Genomic DNA, 19,867 nt, shown 5'->3' on the forward strand with positions numbered 1-19,867 from the left:
TTTTTTCCACTTGCTCTCTCTCGTTTCCAGCAGACAAGATTTTCAGAGGCCTGGCCTTTAATTTTCCCACTTGGCCACTAACAGTTGCTTCCTTCAAGTCAAGGGAGTGGACTGAGGAAGAGAAGAACACACACAAAGAAGTCAAAATGGAACTACAAGCTATAATGTCCATGGAGATTCTCAGTCATCCAGGTCATGGTTGCCTCAAAGGTGCTTTTTCAAGAGGCAACTGGACTTTCTGGTTTTTCTTTGAAGACATTTTGCTTCTCCTCCAACAAGCTTCTTCAGCTCTGAAGAAGCTTCTTGGATGAGCTATAATCAGGAGAACCCTTGAGTTGCCGGAATATTCTTTTGGAATGGGCAATCATAAAAAAAATGTAATGAAATAAATGAACTGCATATCTTCTTGAAGTTGCCCACCATGCTTTTCTCCTTCAAGAATCACATTTGTTTCTGTCCATTTCTCTGACCTACGTTTTTGAGGGAAGTGAAACGTCTAATTTGGTTTAGTTCCAAATCTATTTAATGGTAGAATCAATGGAAGGTGATTGGGTGTTGATACTACATCTTACTGGGAATTATATTTTTCTCACCATAGTTTCTTTCCCAATAATGAAACAAGATAGAAAGGTAAATGTAAAGGTTCTCCTTGCACATACATGCTAGTCGTTCCCGACTCTAGGGGGCAGTGCTCATCTCCGTTATAAAGCCGGAGAGCCAGCGCTGTCCAAAGACGTCTCCGTAGTCATGTGGCTGGCATGACTAAATGCCAAAGACACACAGAACGCTGTTACCTTCCCACCAAGATGGTCCCTATTTTTCTACTTGCATTTTTTCACATGCTTTTGAACTGCTAGGTTGGCAGAAGCTGGGACAAGTAATGGGAGCTCACTCCATCACGTGGTGCTAGGGATTCAAACTGCCGACCTTTCTTATCGACAAGCTTAGCGACTTAGCCACTGAGCCACCACACCCCTTTTGAAACAAGATATATTATCCTCCTAATTCTTCCTTTTTATGAAATTATGGAAAGGAACTGGCCAAGTTAATGATCTACCTTGGTGGAAAAAGCACAAACCCAGTTATTTTGAATTAGTAAACTTTCACAGGTTATGTATAAAACTGTTTATTTTAAATGTAATGAAGACAATGGGAGATTAATAATTTAGCATGCATAAGCGGACGTTATTTTTTTTTCTAATATAAATACAGTATATAAAAATAAAGATAATAAAGCCCTCCTAAGATTCTGAGTGGTTCCAACCATCATTGTGTAACATTCTTAGCTTGATTGTTGTAGAATAAACAACAACAACATTCTCACAGCAGTTGAAGAACACCAAACCTCAGAAGGGAAAATAAGTTTCAAGTGCCATTTTCTGACCTTGTGATTCAGTCTTTAAATGATGCTTTATGTCTACCATTATTGATAGAATTAATGTGAAAGAGGGAAAAAATAAGCATTGGAACAGGTGGGAGAGCACAGCAGTGGCATTTTCAATGACCAGGTCATTGAATTCTTTATGACCATTGGCTGTGGCTGGCAAGCTGAAAGGTTAGTGAAAAGTGTGATGGTTACATCAGGGTATACATAACAGAACTGGCACCTTAATCTTCCCATTAGACACTGAAAACTGATGTCGCTTCAGTGTCCATTGAAAGACACCCAAAGGATATTGGAGGGCTAGACAATCGACGCCCAAAGTCACAGGTAAGTTGCACTCATCCTACCACTCACCCATATAATAATCTTTAATTTGAGAGAAGTTTATTTTTCTGGGACAGACTGTGGGCCAGAATTTTGGAAAAGTTAGAGCATAGCTGCTGGGGAATCAGTGCATAACTGAAAAACTATTAAGTTTGGAGGTGCCCTGCCTTGGCTGGTGCTCTCCAAATGCATTGGACCACAAGCCCTATCAAGGTTTAAGGAATCTGAGGCTGGGGCAGCTCTGGGTTGCCCCCGCCATGTCTGATCTGGGGTTGCCTCCCACCCTCATCCTTATCAGAGCAGTCAGGGGAGGTGCAGGCACAGCAACGTCTAGAATGTTGCTCTTCCTCCTCCACCTCCTCCTCTTCCTCCTCTTCTTCTTCTGGCTCGCTATCTCTGAGTCCCCGCAGGCGGCGACCCACATTGCTCTTCTCAGCACCCCCTTCCAACAGCTGCCCCTCCTCTGCCCCCTTGTTTTGCTCAGCATTTCCACCCTTCTGTTTCTCAGCTTCTTGGACTGCCTGTTCCTTGGCCTTCTTGCTCCGTTTCCACTTCATGCGTCGGTTCTGAAACCAGATCTTCACCTACAGAAAGGAGGGGAAACAGACTGGGCTCACATCATTAAAGACATGGTTTGGCTGGATGAGTAACCCTAGTGGCTAGGATCTCTTAATAGCCTGGTTTGGTTTAGGCTGGCATCACATGGGTCCACCAGGAGTGGAATGATAATTTGCCCATTGATGTTTTGTTTCATTATTTATTTGTTAAATTTATTTGCCTTCTACTACCTTGCTATGGGACTACTCTGGCTTGGGTACAATACTTGCATTCAAAGTGAGGGGAGATCAATATCAGCATTTGTCTTACAACTTTACTACATACGTACCATCAGTTTGACTTTGGTGCAGCTGTTCTGTGCACTAGTTGAACCAGTTCTAGATTTGCAATCAAAATTTGACCAAGGAAAACATTTAAAAAAGAGAAAAATCAAACCAAGCCTAATTGGATGCCAAGCATTGGATGGGATTGTCTCAGGGTTTGTGACTTGCCCTAAACCATAGTTGTTTTCACTTGGGTTTCTTAAACAAGGTGTTGTTACTTGATTTATATTAATAAGTGTGGAATCCTTGGTGTTCTTCAAGCCAGTTATTGATGATGATGATGATATTACCTGAAATGTCTCCAAACAAACAACCAAACTCAGAAAACAGCAAGAATTCTACTACTCAACCCTAAGCTATAGATCTTATCTTCAGTTGGAACTAGCTACAAACATGAATTAGAAAGGAAAATGCCTCAATTCACACATCCCGCTAGGTTGGAGGATGATTTACTGCAATTTGTGAGCCCAGTTTTGCAAATGCTAATTACTGAAGTAAAACCAATTCCTGAAACCAATTACTGAAGTCACTACAAGTTGGGATGTTGGCTATAGCTGATAGAATTTGATGGCCAGCAGTATCCTGAAATAGACAGTTTCCTGCCCTAAAGTTTGTAAATCGTATGACAGAAAAATGGGAACTCCCCTATAAGGCAGATGTGAAGTTCCTCCTTTGTATGTGTGTGCATTCTCTATCAAACGTGTTAAATTTAAGCAATTTATTCTCCAGAACTTAAATCAAATACTTTGCCCTTTCTTCTCTCTGTTTAGATTCCACTTTCCCCCAAGGATTGAAATGTAACACCGATGCTCTCCTTTCCATTTTTTAAATGCACACAGCAGTCCAGATGTGTTTCCCGCCTATTTTCCTTCCACTCCATCTTGTCTCACTTTAGTCATGTTCTGCTTGCTTATCTTGTTTAGAATGGATTTTATGGTGGGAGGCAGAAAGCGGGAAATTGGGTGTGAACATTTAAAGAAATCAGCTATGGAAAGACTGCCCAGCAAGAAAACTAAATCCAGGCATGTTTAATTAATCAGAGATCGGCAGTTATGTTCACATACCATCGGAACATCCCAGAACCAGAAATGAGATTTCAGCTTTTGGAAAGTTTGCAAAGGAGAAAGAAACTATGAAACTAGACAAGTGAAAGGATCTTATGTTCTTTAAAAAGCTTATTTGATTTGTCAATTGCTTACAAGGCAAAAGGTGTATGTATAAACATGAGTAAGAATACAGGAAATAGGTACGAATAAATGGGGACAATAGGACAGGGACGGGAGGCACAATGGTGTACTTGTGCAGATGGTGTACTTATGCACGCTCCTTACAGACCTCTTACGAAAGGGGTGATGTCAATCATGGATAGTTTAAGGTTATTGAGGTTAATAATAGATAGTTTAATTATCCTGATAAACTTGGAAGGAAAGGCTTGGGTTGAGGTCCTTGGCTCCTTCCATGATGCCAGTCAGATAACCTTCTTATAAACGTACCACCTCATGGGATATTTATGCTGTAGCTTGTATCTGCTTATGCTGAGAGTTGCTCCTTAAAGTTGCCTCCCTTACTGGTACCTTCTAGTTTGAAGTTAGCCATCCAAAAGGATTTTGAAATCTGCCTTGCACAAGGCAAACTAATGAAGTTTTCAACTGACAAATTTTATGTCACTCTTCTGATTCATCCTGTGCTCTTATTGCTAAACACACAAAACTTATGTAAACAAAACTTATGTAAAAGACCATTGTGTCTATTTAAGCCTCCTCCTCCTAATTTCGGCCAACTTCTATATTACTATAAGGGTTATCTCCACTTTTTATTTTGACTATTGAAACCAATGGCTCAGCAACCATATCTTTTAAGGGTTTTGTTTTCAATAAATGGTTTGATTGTTATGAATGAAAAGCGTGGTTTCCTTTCTCATTTCCAAGGCTGAACCAGAGATTGGAGAAGTACTTGCATAGTCCCTCACAATGCCCCGAGGATGGATTCAAACTTCCTCCAAAAGCTGCCTACCACGCGAAGGGTGCTGAACTACCTGGAAAGTGACGCCCCTTCCCAACACCCCCCCCCATGCACTCACCTGCGTCTCGGTGAGCATGAGCGACGTAGCCACTTCGAAGCGCTTTGGCCGGGACAGGTACTTGTTGAGCTTGAACTGGTGCTCCAACTCCAGCAGCTGCTGGCTGGTGAACGCGGTGCGAGGCCGCCGGCATTTACCCAAAAGGTTGGACTGCGCTTGGGCTGCGGGAGAAGATCAGAAGAAACCAAAAGGGAGCGTGAGTCGCGGCAGGCGGAGAAACGCCGCGCCGTTAGAGGGCGCTGCATCCCCGCTTCTGCGGCGGCAGAGAGGTAACAGAGGAGCCGAAAATTGGATAGGGAAAAAAACAACTGGGCGAAAATCTATTCTGTACAACGAAGAATTCTTTAAGGTTGCCCAATCCTAAACTGACTTAAGAGGACTATTTTCCCCGCTCTGACCGTCGCATTTTGATTGTAACGTCCTCGGGGCAGCGGCTTCGCCTTTGAGGCCGCGCCAAACTCGGGGCACTTGAAGGTGTTGCTATTTAAACCACTGTGGAATCTAGCGAGGCTTCAGGTTCACACGGCGGGCTGCCTTGCCTGCAGATTGCCTATCCCGATGCTATGGATCCTTCCTCCTCTCCCTACCCCGGCTCATACGAGTTCCGCCATCCATCCGTTGGCATCAAATTCGTGCCCAGTTTTTTGACATAGGAAAGAAGGAGGTTTATCGGTAAACTTTTCCTACTTGGAAAAGGACACTCCCCGACACACAAACAGAGGTCTCCGCTCGTCTCCAAATTAACCTTTCGCCAAGGAGCACCGGGGCCTGGGACCGTCCAGTGAGGCCTCACTAGCCAGCCCCAAACGCGCACCGCTGAAGGTGCGCGGGACTGCCTTGCGCTTCAGGCGAGGCGGCGAAGGCGGGCTGGGTTAGAGGAGGAACTGGCGAAAATCTGGATCGCCGTTAGAAGGAAAGGAAGGGAGCGCTTTCGTCTCTCTGCAGACTGGATGTTGCGCCTGCAGACTAGATGATGTAGTGGTCGCCCAAGAGAGATTATTGCTGCAAATCCTATGGATCCCTAAAAGGATTTAGGGTGGATCGCCTAGATCCGAAAGAAGGAAATTGGACTTTCTAAATGGAGTTCCGGAGAAGAGGATCCGAGCTGGAAGCTGTAGAAGAGGAATCTCGAGGAATCAAATCAAATTGGTCGCCCTGAATCGTGGTGTAAATCAAAATCAACTCCAAATTCCTCTCCAGCTTTCCGGATTCCTTTCTCTTCGGGGCGGGGGAGGGAAGGCTAAGTGCCTTCCCCAGGAGGGGAAGCGGTCAATAAAATCGTGCCCCCTCCCCACGCAAGAGGGGTAAATCAAACCACCGAACTTCCCAGATTCGCCTGTTTAGGCAATTCTCTCCGCGTACAGCACCATCTCGGCCACTGCCCCGCCCGGAAACTCCCCCCCCCCAACCTCGCCACCTCCCCGATCCTCTCTTTGGAGAGCGAGTGAAGGCTGAAGGAGGCGCACCCTCCTCTCCCGAGCTTCGTTCCTTCTCGGCTTCCTCGCGAGCAGGAATTGTGACACTCTTCTCAGAGCCCGCGCTGGAGGTTGGTTCCTCGGCGAGCCTCTCTGTCTTCCGAGGCGAAGGGACCCGGAGAGCTGGCGGGGAAATCGGAGCCTCTTTTCCATTAATTCCTAAGGGGGAAGAGCGGGAAAGACCCGTGCGGAGCTTGCCAAGGAAAGGCTCGGCTAGCAAAAGGCAAGCGGTGGGGCAGATTCCGTTCGCCGCTCCCTCTGCATTTTTTTCAGGGGGAGCGAAGAAGCAGAGAATTCAGCGGCGGTCCAGCGACCTCGAAAGGCGCTTTGAAATAAGAAAACGCCTCTGAGTTTTGCCTCCGGAGAGTCATTGCCATTAATCGTGAGGAGGGTCGATAAAGCTTTTTTTAAAAAAATTATTTTTTTTCATTTTTGAAAATGGACGTTTTCCCCATGGGAACAGCTGCCGAGCGGGGTCGAATCTTAGATTCGAATCTTACACTCTTAAGTGGGATCGAAGCGAGCGTATTTCTTGCCCGACTTAAGGCCCACCGGTTTCGTTCAAAATAGATTTCAGCCATCGCTGAATTCAGGGTGAAGTGAATTGGTCCTTTATTAACCTCCTTGCCTCCTGCTAACCGATTGAAGAGTTTAAAAAAATAAAAGTAAAAGAGACTTCTAAACCTAGATTTTACTTAGAAGAAACATTTTTATGCTTATGATATTTTAAACATTATCTTTAAGCCTTCCAAGATTTACACGGAGCTCTGGGCCAGATGGGTAGAAAACTTGCCAACTCCTTTAACCCCCACCCACCCCGTCTCCCATTTATAAAGATAGGGATAATCTGGGGGAGTTATCCTTACCTGCTGGGAATTTTTCAGCACAATTAAAATATGTCAGGAAGGAAGCTCCTCGGGAAATCTATATGTATTATTATTTTTTACAGAGATATCAAGAAAAGCAAAGGAGGCCTCAATCCCACCTAGCTCTATATACAGTACAGTCCAGAGAAAAAGAATTAATTGCGAAATTAATACGTGTTAGCTTGGATTAGTTTTAGGAAAAAAATCTGTAATTGACTGATTTAAACCTGGGCTGCCAACGTTTACTACGGAAATCCGCCTTTCCGAATCCAGCCCAATTGCAGCTCTTCGTTGTATCTCCGGTTCCACGGCGCGCTCACCGAAGAAAAATCGTTTGACCACCAGGCTAGTGGTTGTAATTGTCGAATAGGTAGCAATCCTCTCGGAAGTGCCTAGTCAAGAGATCAAAACTCCGATGCTAACTGAATCCTCTCTCCCCCTCCTCTGCCGTCCTCCTGGGTGTAGGTGGGAGAAGGAAGGGGTCTCGCTAATAATCATCCCTGAGTCTCCATTTGTCTCTTTGGTCATTGCTGTACAAGCAGCTTTTAGGGGACAAATTTGCCTTTCGGCCTCGGTCGGAAACCTCACCGAGTCCACTTCTCCCACCACAACCCCCATCATTCCCTGCCGTCCCAATCCGTGCCCCTCCCCAGGCTGGGGGGGGGACGACGACTACATCTCCCATCACGCCGATGAAAACGGCAGCCCAGCCCACGTGGAAGGCAAACAATTGAAGGTGGGGGGGGTGCGGAGTGAGGTGTGATTCACACACCCCATTTCCCCCGCGAACGAGCCGGCAGGGAGCTCTGGCGAAGGTGGGAGCGGCAGGAGAGAGGCCAGGCCAGGCAGGGCATTAGGGGTTTTAGAACACAGCTCCAGGCTGCTCAGTAGAGGAACTGATGCACGCGCGCTCGGCAAAAATGTCCCTGCCGCGTACAAACCCCCCCTCCCCCCCACAACAAGCGCAAGGCATCCAGCATTGCCCGCAAAATCCTTGGCATGCGGGACTCTTTTTTTTTTTCAGATTCCGGGAGGGGGGGGGCCCTTATAAGGGAGGAAGATATACCTAAGGCCAAGAGGGGTCGGCTCCCCAAATCCGTTGGGAAGACTACAGTTCCCAGCAGTCTCACTCGCCCACCTCACCCCCGGGGAAGCCCGCCGAGGCACACAGCACCGGCCAGAGGGACTGGGGGTTCCCCAGAGCCCTCGCACCATACTCACAGTTGAAGTCGGGCATTTTGGGCAAGATCATCCCGGCGGTGGAGGCCCTCAGCCACTGGTCCAGCTGGAAGGTGCCGGCGCCGAGCTTGATGGAGTCGGCAGCCGGGTGCGAAGGCTGCACCTGGGAGTAGGAATAGGAGAGGGCAGTGTGCTGAGAGGCCAGGGCGGCCGCCGCCGCCGGGTACCCGTACATGGGGTGCCCGTAAAGGGCCGCCTGGGGGTGCAGCCCCGCGCCGCCTTGGAGCCCCAGAGCGGCGTGTGGGTGGGCGTGCGGGTGCTGATGGGGACCACCTGCGGCCGCGCCACCCGTCAGGAAGCCGGGCTTGGGCACCAAGCCGCAGTGCGCGCCGAGGATACGGGGCGGCGATGGGCTCTCCGTCCGCAGGCACTCGGATGATGCGCTCGTGTGGCCCTCGGACGAGGACGGCGGGCTGCAGCTGGAGCTGGAGCTGTTCTTGGTGTTACCGGGCCCTCCGGACAGAGAGGTGACCAAGGCCAACGGAGAGGTCTGAGCCGTCGAGGCTGCCGCTGCCTTCGGAGAATCCACCGCCAGCAGCGCGTCGATACGGAAATTCTTGGACTTCTCCATCGGCTCCGCTCACGCCGGGCGCTTCGCCGGCTCACAAGGTGCAGGTGGTCATCGCGACGCACGGCTCGGCAGCCCAGAGGGCGAAGATCCGGCGCTCGTCCCCGCAGCCCTGGCGCTCCTGATACAAACGGGTCGTCAGCTCCGCGTTTCCCAACCGAAGATGCGCGACAGCCGCTCTCGATCGCCCCACGAGCCTCTGAGACACCTCATCTGCCTGTTCGGAGGCCTTGAATATTCAGGCGGGGATCCCATTGGTCTGCCGGGAGGGCGGACCCGATTGGTGGCCGGAGCTGTGCTCTGGAGCAGCCCATTGGTCGCGGCTCACACCTGTCAACGCAGGCACTTTCTGGCCCTGCCCAAGCGACACGGCTTCCTGCTCTCTTCCAAAGCTGGTGGGGGGCTAGTTACTTTGGGGTGAAAGGAATTGGAGGTTTTGTTGGACGGCGGGTTGGTGAGAAAAGATCTAAATAAAGATCTAAATATTTAGCAAGCGCCCAACCACTTGTGGATGAAAAGAGAAAGTTATCACTAGTAAATTGACTGTAAATTGACTGTAAATTGACTGTAAATTGTCAAGAGGGATCAGAGACAAAACTGCAGAGCCTTTTCTACATATTTGCAATGGTGAAAGCATCTCGGATCATTAAAATTAACATTACCGGAAGAGAACCTGATGAGAACGCACGAAGGGAGGCTTTCTAAGAGGCTGCCCGCGCGCTCAGTTCAAAACTGCCCCCTTTGCGCTTGTTCTTAGGTACTTGATCCTATCCTGCCGGACATGTCTTAGGATTCCACAAAGCGAAGTGGGCAAGGACCGGGGAAGGTTTGCGTGGGTCATTTTGCAAATACACCTCCGTATTTCCTCCAGAGGCGGGAGGGGTATCGGGTGGGGGGCGTAGCAAGAATAAAGGGAGAATTTGTATCGTGAACAAATAAGTGCCGGGAGAGGTTGCTTGAGCTCGCCCCGTTCTTGCTTTTTCTCCCTCTCCCGCTTCCAGGAGCTCCACCAGCTGTGCGGGGCCGAGGGTCCTTTTGGACTAACGCTGGCGGTCGCGCTTTCTGGCAAGCGGCCGGGATCTCGGCATACCCCGCCCGCGTAATGCATCTTGGGCAGGCTGGGGTGCGCCGAAGTTCGTCTGGAAGGACAGTAAAGGCCGAGGCAAGCTTCCAAGGACCAAAAAGGGGGGGGCGCCGCTATCCATCAAGGGCCGGACTCGGTGGAGAAGCGCTTGGCTCGCTCTGCTTCTTCTCCGAGACCATCTGGCCACGCTAACTAGGGAGAAAGAGCCACTGGTTTCAAGGAGGCTCCGCGCATCTCTCTCTTAAGCTGCAACTTTTCCGGGGTATCTTTTTCTCCTCCTTTCAAACTGCCGCCCAGCCTGAGCCACTTCGGGCCTGGCTAGCTCCGCTTCCTGCGGGAAAAAGCTCCTTTTGCAGCGCGCCACGCTCTGTCTTACAAACTTTAGGAGCAGAAGCGCCTGCAAAAGTTAGTTCTCCGCGAGAGGCTGCAGCGAGTTGGCCCTTTTCTCCCCGGCCTTTGTAGGCGCCGCTTTTCGCTCCCGGCCGTGTGATCGCAGAAGCAGCTTTTGCTTTGGAAAGCACCGCGGTTGCGGTAGCTGGAGAGAAAAGCCCCGCCGCCCCTGCCGCCCCTGCCGCCGCGAGTACGAGAGGTTGGCAAGCCGGACCGCGGTCAGACAGAATGCAAGCAACTGCCCGGGCTTCTTTGCCCCAATCAAAGCCCGGTACCAAAAGTTTCTTCCCAGCTCGTTCCCCTTTGGGAGTTCCGGAGTTTGTGTGTGAGAAAGAGAGGGAGGGAGTGGGGAGGGGAGAGAGAGGGAGAGACCCGCAACAGCCGAGGCGGTCAAGTAAAAAGCTGGGCAGATGATGAAAGAAGCCGCCTTAAGACGGAAGGACTAAGAGGGGAGAGAAAGTCAAGGGCATTTTGGACTGAGGACCTTCCCACACAATCCGCGGGAATTAAGCGGGCTAACCCCTGAGAAACCCAGTTTTCCCACCCGAATCCCTGAGAAATCAAGCGCAATTGAATCCCGTGACGACGTACAATGTTCGCGCCCATTGCATGATTCCAGACAATGCAAAGGCGATATATGAGAGTACCGTGCGAGCAAAGCGTGTGGCTCGCGGGACACAGTTCAGTAAATGAATGGCAATGAATGTCAGGCATAGAAGCCCGTGAAGCTTCCGAGAGCTCCGTTAGCTGCAGTCCCTGACACGGAGATCACCGCAAACCCCTTGTCCCATCGACCCCCTCTAAGGTTCCCTTTCCCACGATCCCGTTCGTAGGTCTGAGTTTTTAAACAGCTCAGAGCCGGCCACTTTCAAGACGACCAAGGAAGGCCTTTCCCTTTCTAGCTAAGACCCCACGCCCGCCTGAAAGCCGAGCAGGTAAAGGACGCGAACATCATCGCGAAGAAAATCTCTCCATGTGGTCGCTAAGAATGGACCACAATTTGGCGGCACATAGAGCAATTCTGTAATTTTTCAGAGGTCAGCTTTGTCACGAATCTCAAATACTCCATCCCACCATTGTATTCTGTGCGTTTGAAAGAGGCTGAGCACAGCATTATTAAGTTCCACATGCCCTTGCCTTCCACGGATCTGATGCCCCTCCCCACCCCAATTGCATGGGATAAGAACTCCCACAGGCTCCCCAGGATTGTGAAAGCCACGCAGTGAGGTCGCCAAATATACGATAATGGCGAGCCCATTAATTCTTTCAATTCATTTCCCCTCCTAACCGACAGGCCGCATCTCCAACTTATGTATCCTTTGATCCTTGGCAGCCTGACATTTCAATGAGTTCCTGGTTGTGGATTGTAGGGAGAATAGTCCAACCAACAATACAGGAGGGCGGTAATACCACCCAAAAGGACAACCTAGATAAAATCAACTGTCCTCCTTTCATCGGTTAAGAAAATGTTACATTTTAGAAACCTAGTCTGGAAGAAGACTTTAGGAGGTGAGTGTTTCTAAACTTTACAGAGTGTGGACTTCCATCCCCAGAATTCCCTTAACCAGCCATGCTGCCTGGGGAATTCTAGGAACTGAAGTTCACATTCTTAAAAGTTGCTAAGGTTGAGAAACACCCATCTAGCTTAACCCAATCTACCTTAAAATGCTACTGTTTCTAGGATGATAAAACGAGGGGAAACGCGGTTTGAATTGCTTTGCTGAGCTCCTTAGATGCAAAAACGACTTGAACTGAGAGTAAAAAGGAAACTGGGAGGAAAAGAGCTGAACATATTTAATGCATATTAAGTCAAAACTGGAATTGTATATAGTGAAGACAAGACAACCTCTTTCCATTGCTGATGGTGCTATCTGGAAACAATTCTTTTTCAATGATTGACTTTTGAAGTTCTAAGCAAGAAAATTCTCTGTACAATGTCCTCAAAAGAGCTGAAAATCATTTGAATCCTTAGCGTTGTACCATAAGGCCAGAGTCTGGTCCTTTTATGGGGGAGAAAGTCTTGGTGACCCCTGACTGTTCCTCTTGTGAAGAGTGTCCAGGGCTAACCCAGATTGCTTGAGTGCTTCAATGGCTGGAACATGCCACTAGAGAATTCTGGGAGTTGAAGTCCACACATCTTCAACTGGACAAGCAAATGTGCTTGGATCCTATTTGAATGGGACACCCCCAGCAAACTAGGGGATCCAAAAATGTTGGGAAGCTAAGAAAGCTAATGTGGATGGATCCAAAAAGTCAACACTAGTCAAGCTTACGCTTTAATGAATGCCACGTGGGAAAACAGCACTTATCTTCTGAGTCCCATTGTATCCATCTTTAAATCTACAGATGATTCCCAGGAATCCAGCAATTAGCACAACAGAACAAAAAAAATGAAATTGCTAGATACCATAGAAAGCAATGGGATGCTATCCTCTTTTCATTGGCTGGAATCACACAACACAACAGGCACAAACATTGTATGTTGAGAGGACGATACTGTCTATGTTTCAATTCACATTGGTTCATATTCCAGACCTGAAACCATGCATCCTAATGTTGCCATTGAAATACATTTAATTAATAAATAACTCAAAATCCTGAAGGAACCACGTGGAGATCTATCCCACTTTGTGAACCAGGGTTAAGGATAACCATCTCAGAGGAGTTCGTGTGAGCGTGCAGTGGAGACGGGCTCCTATCGAGCCACCAGGTATGGGATGCAAAGACCAGCTGGAGCACAAGGTGGCAGCAAACAGCTAAAGCGTCCTCTAGCCTTGTGTCCATCTAGCGGTCACCCGAGGTTTTGCAGCGCGGACCCTAGTGAAACGAAGCAACTACTAGGACGAGGACGAAGGTCCTCAGGGGCAGGGGTGAAATTCAATTTTTTTCCCTACCGGCTCTGGGCGTGGCTTGGTATAATAGTAATAGCAGCCAGGAGCAACCACAGGGGCGATTTTTTTTTTTTACCGATTCAAACCCAGGTGGGCCAGGTGGGTCGAGGTGGTTCAATGTCACCCCTGCTCAGTGGCCCATCGGCCCCTTGCTTGCAGCGAAGTGACCAATAGACTAATAACAGGCAGAGATGCAAATTTAAGAAGCTGTCCCTGGATGGGGAGCGCGCATTTTCAAATGTAAATTTGCGCCTCTTTCCACATCAGCCGCAGGGAGGGCGGTGGGGAGGACCCTCCAGTGTTCCAGATGTTGTCGATCAACAACTCCCAGAGCTCGGCACGGTCCCTCCGAGGATGCTGGGAGTCGTAGTGCGGCAGTCCGCGAAAGACCTCTCGCTTCACTTCCCCACCTTTCTGGAAGAAGCGCAGCCATTTTACCCCGAGCGCCAGGCAAGGGAGCCGCCGGGAGCGGGGCTCAACTGTCGCCAGAGTCGTTTCCGGGGCCGGGATGAAAAAGAGGCGTCGATCGTTCCAGGCAGGCGAACCAAGGAGGGAAGGAAGGCGGTCGGCTTTACGGCACAGACTGCTTTCGCTCGTTTCTCGCGAAAACAAGGCAGGCGCTGACAGAGGTTGCTCGCTTTTGCATCTTTCGAGGTTCCCACGACCCGCTAAACCGGTGTCTTCGACTCCAGTGTCTAACCAAGAGAGGTCACGCAACGGCTCTCCCACTCGCCTCTCCCAGAGGCCGGGATCTGCCCAGCCTTATCCGCGGGGGCACTTTGAGAAGCGGCAGGTGAGGAAGCGGCTGGTTAGATTCCCCTTTCCTCCTCCTCGGGTCGTAAGATTGGAGACGAGGCCAATTGGGGGGTGGGGGGTGGGGGAGGGGGACGTGTTAAATCCCAAACCACGAAACGCGCTTTAGCCGCTCTAATTTTGATGGCATCGCAAATTGAAAAGAAGAAAAAGAGCTCTGTGGAATTTGACTTTATCAATATTTTAGTTTCTCCTTTTTAACAGCAAGGAGTCCGTAGGAAACGTAGCACTTTATCTGCCCCTAAAGTGCTCTTTTTTTTTTTTTCAAGAGGCAATTGAACTCTCTGGTTTTTCTTTGAAGACGTTTCGCTTCTCATCAAGAAGCTTCTTCAGCTCCTTAGCACCTTATTTCTTTCTTCAGCCACGTTTGCTATCAGAATCTGAGAATGATCCCTAATTTTGAGTGCATTCACCAGCATGGCTATTGAAGTCTGGAGCTTTTATCCCTAGCCCCTGAATTTTGAATTAAAATATCATTCCTTGTCATTGCAATATTTAGTTCTAATGCTTCCAAAGGTGTCCTTAATGCGTGCTTTTTTCCCCTCCACCCAGGAATGCATGCAGGTTAGATTTTGCTGCTGCTGCTGTTGTTTACCCATAAATACAAAAACGAATGAAGAAGTGAGGATTCAGCAGGTACCTTATTTTAAACTTTTCGTTGATTCCTCAGGGAGACTGAGAGCGTTTGTTGTTCGGCTTTCCTGCAGCTGCTAAAGGTCTATCCTGGAAAAGTGGAGGTGTTAACACCTGTTTTCTCGGGAGACAAACTCTTCAGTTTTTGGTTAACTACTGCATGCTTCACATTGGATGGTTACACACGAAGAACAGAAACGCTTTTGCTGGTTCAGATGATACCTAGGTGCCTTCAAGACTAACAAGGCCTCCGATTTTACAGAACTATTTACAGGTTAAGGCACCAGACTAGAAAGCAGAAGGCCATGAGTTCAAGTCCTGCCTTAGCCACGAAAGAAACATGGATGATTTTGGCCAGACCTTCTCTCTCAGCCCACCCAATTCACGACATGGCATTCTTGGCTGTGGATAAAATAGGAGGAGGAAGGCGTTTTAGATATGTTGGGTATGTTTGCTGCCTTGAATTATTTCTAAAAATAATAAAGGTGGGATACAATTAAATAAACAAAATGCCAAACACAATTAAGCTTGTTGTCACATTGTGCTTATCTCTGCGAAACGCCCCACTCCCCTGGAAGCGAATCATGCAAATAAATAAGCAAGAGTCAGTTCATTAGACAATGCAAAATAAACAATAGTTGCGGTTAAAACAGTCTCCAAGATTCCTTCCTCCATAGTTCTCCACAGGTACATTGTGCTGCACAGGTACATTGTGCTGCACTTCACAGGTACATTGTGCTGCAGTACATCATCTGGAGGGCACCAGATCCAGGAAGGTTATTTAAGATCTTTACTGTATTAATCTCAGTTGTCAGATTGTAGTCATCTACATACAAGATGGCATATATCTGTCATATCTGTTTGTCAACATTTGTATGTTTGTGTATGTTGTACTGGAGTCTTGAAAGCCGGGAAAATAAGGTGCGTGACAAATACCGAATAACGAGCTTTCAGGTACAAGTATACATAGTACTTTAGTATATAGTACATAAAAGTACATAGAAAAGATCAGCAATACAATTTCTCTGCCTTCGTGTTTTCTCTCACTGTGCACCCGAGTTAAGCTAAAGTTACCGTCAGGGTCTTTTGAATCCTGCTGCAAACTTTTAAGACTCCCTAAAGTTTAATTGGACCGTGGAGGTCGATCGAGGAATGAGGGGTTCAGCGGCCATCCTCTGCTTGTTATGCCTCACCTTAGCAATATTTTCCGACGATTTATCCTTATAATTCTATCTGCCACTTTAGCTAACTGGGCAGAGACGCCCGTTTTAACCCCGGTGAGCCGTTCGGGAGAAGAAGAGACGAGGCGATTCCTTGAGCAAAATCTCCGTCTGCGACTGTGCGCTCTCAGCCGCCAGACCTCCTTGCAAGGAAACCCGTTTAACACTTCGGCGGTGTTAAATGGAGCCACTTCACCGCCTCCCATCCCTTCTAGGGCTTTTCCTCCCTTTTATTCTAAAAAACATCCTCTTGGTGACAAAAGGGAAGAGAAGAGTAGGGGGGTTAGTTAGTGCCCCTTAGCTAATTCCCAAGATTGAAGGAAGCTAGACAGCCAGCTGTCAAGAACTGATACGGGGCGCAGCCGAGAATATATCAGAGCCGATGACTGCAACCAGCACACCCCCTCTACTCAGCGTGTTCGTACTCTGCCCAGTAGATTTCAACCCATGGACTAGTTCCCCCACCCACATCTGGCCGCCCTGGGCTCCTTTCCTACAACGCCTTCCGATCTGGAGGTTTCTTGACACGCCGGATTCCCGCACAGACGCTTCGGGAACCGATGGTGTCACGATAAATACGAGTATGGCCTGTTTCAGGATTCTGCAGCTGCGCCTGTAGTTATGGGAACCCACCAATTGGCGTTCAGGAATATTATAGGCCCTGGAGAAAACGTTGTAGATCTTGGGAAGAAAACAATCCACGAAGCAAACGCGCCTCATTCGCGCCGCCGTGTTGTTTGTTTGCCTGTTGTTTAAACACAGTCCCTATAGATATTCTCATTTTCTGACCTCCCACCACCCATTTAATTTCATTAAAATGGGGCGTGGATATTTCTATTAAACCTAAAATGAAATATGAAGCCATTTAGACTTCTCCTGCACTAATCATACAGATTTATGACTTTTATTCATCACATCAAGAGCTGTAGGGGCGGGTGGGGGGAAACCTAGTTTTCTTAGCCCAGGAAAGGGTGGGGGGAATCTTTAAAAAAAACAAAACCCAAGCCTGGTCATTTCCAGAAAGCTGTTAATTTGTTCGGGGTGGGTAATTAGTTTCACAATTAAGTAAAATACAAATCAATTTGACAAATTGGGTTAGTTTGGATATTAATTAGCCGGCTTAAATGTATTCATTATGAAAAGACAATTTAAGAGGACTTTAGTGTCTTCTTTGTTGCAATAAATTAGGCTTAGGACACGGGGCACTAAGATGCGGTAATGCAGCGCTGAAGCGTGGGGAGGCAAGAAAGCGCAGGAAAAGTGGCCAGGGGGCGGATCTGCTGCCGCCTGTCAATTTCACTTTGCAATTAACAAATAAGGGCGCGTCTCTAAAGAGATTGGGGGGCGGGGAGAAGTCCCGGATTTCATAGAGGGGGGAGCGGAGTCTGAGAAAACGTCCTCAATGCGGGCCTAGAAAAAGGTTCATCTTCTTTGTAAAACAGCGATTGCCGGTTTCAAAAATAAATTCAAGATATTTAGCTTAAATACAAGATCTCAAAGGGGGGGTTAGGATTCTCCCGCCAAATGACTTCTCCTGATTTAATACAACGTCGATTAAACTTACCCTCTGCCTTGTGATCTTTATAAATGTCTATCGATTAAAGTAAAAAAAACAACACGATTCTCTACTCATTTAATTTTATTCTTTCGTTTTCTTATTTCCAATTATCCAATTCCTGCAATATTTTATACACTTACATTCTTAAAGTACACGTGCCACCACGTGGTTGGATCTTCGATACAGCTGCCTAAAGTGCGTCTGAATAAGGCATCGAAATATTGGGAAGACGAGATCCTCTGCCTAAAAAGCAGCGGCTTTTTAAACAGAGGAAATGCCGAGTAACGAAACTTTTTCCGTGCACCAGCGCGCTTAAGAAATAAATTGTCCTTCAAAATGCTGCCCATCCTATAGAGGAAAAACTATATTCGAGCGCAGGAGAATTTCTGTTTCACTGTACCTGGGAAAAATGGTTTTAAACAAAGAACAAAACCTGGACATGCAATTTAAACATTGAGCGATACTGAAATGACCTAAAAGAGCGGATAGGAATCATTTAAGGAGGATCTTGATTCAGTTAGCATAACTATAGTACAAACATCTGCTTCTTTGGTGCTTAGCTGTACTTCTCCTTTTCTCACATATCAGTGAGAAAAGGAGAAGAAAACTTGGGAAGGCATTCTTGAAGTATTCCTCCCCGCCTCCTCTCTCTCTCTCTCTCTCTCTCTCTCTCTCTCTCTCTCTCTCTCTCTCTCTCTCTCTCCTCCACGAGTTGATTGGGTCTGTCAAACAGGCAAGTGCTGGCCTTCAGAAGAGTTTAAGGCGTTTCTCCAGATGCCCCCTCGATGCTCATCAAATAGGTAAACACCTGTATTTCTGCAAAAGCTTTTCAGCATCTTTTTAATATCTACTTATTTGAGGCCCTGGGTTAAGATGAAAACCAGTCAGGTGATTATTAATACGCTGCCTGACCCGGGGTGGCAGTTTAAGCCCACCCTCAGCTGTACAAATGCAGTGAGGGACTTGGGGCCAGTTTCTTCTCTAGCTCCTTTCCACCCTCCCTTCCTCTCCCTCTCTTTGATCTCCTGGAAGGAAGGTGTCCCAGGGATATACTTAAAAGAATTTAATATGTTGATTGTGGTGCTATGATCAAAGCTTAATCTATTGTCGTTGCTGCTGTTATTTTTAATTTGCATCGTGACACATCATTGCATTACCATCTTTCGACTTCTGTGATTGCATTTTCAGATATCACTGCCTGGAAAAAAAAGGTTAAAAAAAACTACATTTAAGGAATAAATATTTATTATTAAAGATAGCGATACTTCCCATTTTAAACAAGTGGCTGACAGTCATCATCTTGAAAAGCTGAACCCAGAAGCCAAGAAAAATGGGGGGATAGAAAACACTATTTTTCTTCCTGATTTAGGAATCATAAAAATGGAGGCAGAATTATCTGAGGGTACTAACGTGGAACATATTTTAACTCTGACTTTGAGGAAAATACTCTCCTGAAAGCTAATGCACATGTGAGAATTCTTACTTTTCTTGACTAAAACCAGACAGCAGTGAAATCACTTGCAACAAACACACACACACACACACACACACACACAAAGAGGGGAGGAGGGAGGAGAGGGCAGGGTGAGTGAAAGAATGAACCCCTCAACCTGCCAGTTTTGTGTAACCAATCAGCTTTTGTTTTGTTTAGTAAAAAAACAAACTCATTCTTGATAAAGGGGAAAGGATTAAAGATGATTTTTGAAGTTCACATTCTTACTGTTGTAATTTCCTTTCCCCGCTTTTTTGTTTTCCTATTTTTTGCTCTGTGTTTTAAGATCTGACCTTTGTTAGCTAATCCCTTGGAACAGAAAGAGCATCAAAACATCACAATTGCTCTGCTGGATGAGGCCAAAGGCCCACTTGCTGTAGCCAGCCATTCAGAAGAGGGTTGCAAAACCCGGAAAAGGATGGTATTTAAATGTTGCTGCATGTGATCCAGAATGAGACAAACAGTGATCCAGGCTAACAGCTCTTGACCACCTGCCATATATTTGTCATTTTTAAAATGTAAAAATCCACCACTGAATAAATATTCCACAATTTGACAAAGTGCCTTTTCAGACACATAAAATCCAGTAAAAAAAAATTGGAAGATAAAAACAAATGTAATAGGCACTGACTGTCGAGATAATTTTGTGGTTTGGAAATTTGACCCTGGATGAGAACGCCTTTCCAAGGACAATTCAGTCATAACTGATTGTGATGTCTGGAAAAACTGTGAAGTCTTTCAGATTAAAAAAGTTAGTAAACCACCATTTATCTTACTAAAGCCATGGGAAGGGGATTGTAGTTCTCAGTACATTTATGACTTTATAGGTTGCCATAACTTGGGAAGTTTCAGAACATTACAGAATCCGAGGGTTTAATTCACACATAATTTCAATTAATAAAGTATATGATTAAATAAATTTTATTATACATTAAAATAAAAGTATTACATATATATTTGGTATAATTT

General features: G+C 46.9%; 1 protein-coding gene across 1 annotated transcript; it reads right to left on the reverse strand.

Annotated features, from left to right (window-relative positions):
• Positions 1-1,156: 1,156 nt before the first annotated feature.
• MNX1 (motor neuron and pancreas homeobox 1) lies at positions 1,157-9,029 on the reverse strand. The gene is made up of 3 exons (XM_026718330.2): positions 8,232-9,029; positions 4,670-4,830; positions 1,157-2,292 (listed from the first exon to the last, which is right to left on the reverse strand). The coding sequence occupies exons 1-3, from the start codon at positions 8,818-8,820 to the stop codon at positions 1,924-1,926; spliced, it is 1,119 nt and encodes a 372-aa protein (XP_026574115.1). The 5' UTR covers positions 8,821-9,029; the 3' UTR covers positions 1,157-1,923.
• Positions 9,030-19,867: the final 10,838 nt, after the last annotated feature.

This window comes from Pseudonaja textilis, chromosome Z (genome assembly GCF_049901715.1).
Source record: "Pseudonaja textilis isolate UNSWEBS1 chromosome Z, rPseTex1.2, whole genome shotgun sequence".
Taxonomy (NCBI): Eukaryota; Metazoa; Chordata; class Lepidosauria; order Squamata; family Elapidae; genus Pseudonaja; species Pseudonaja textilis.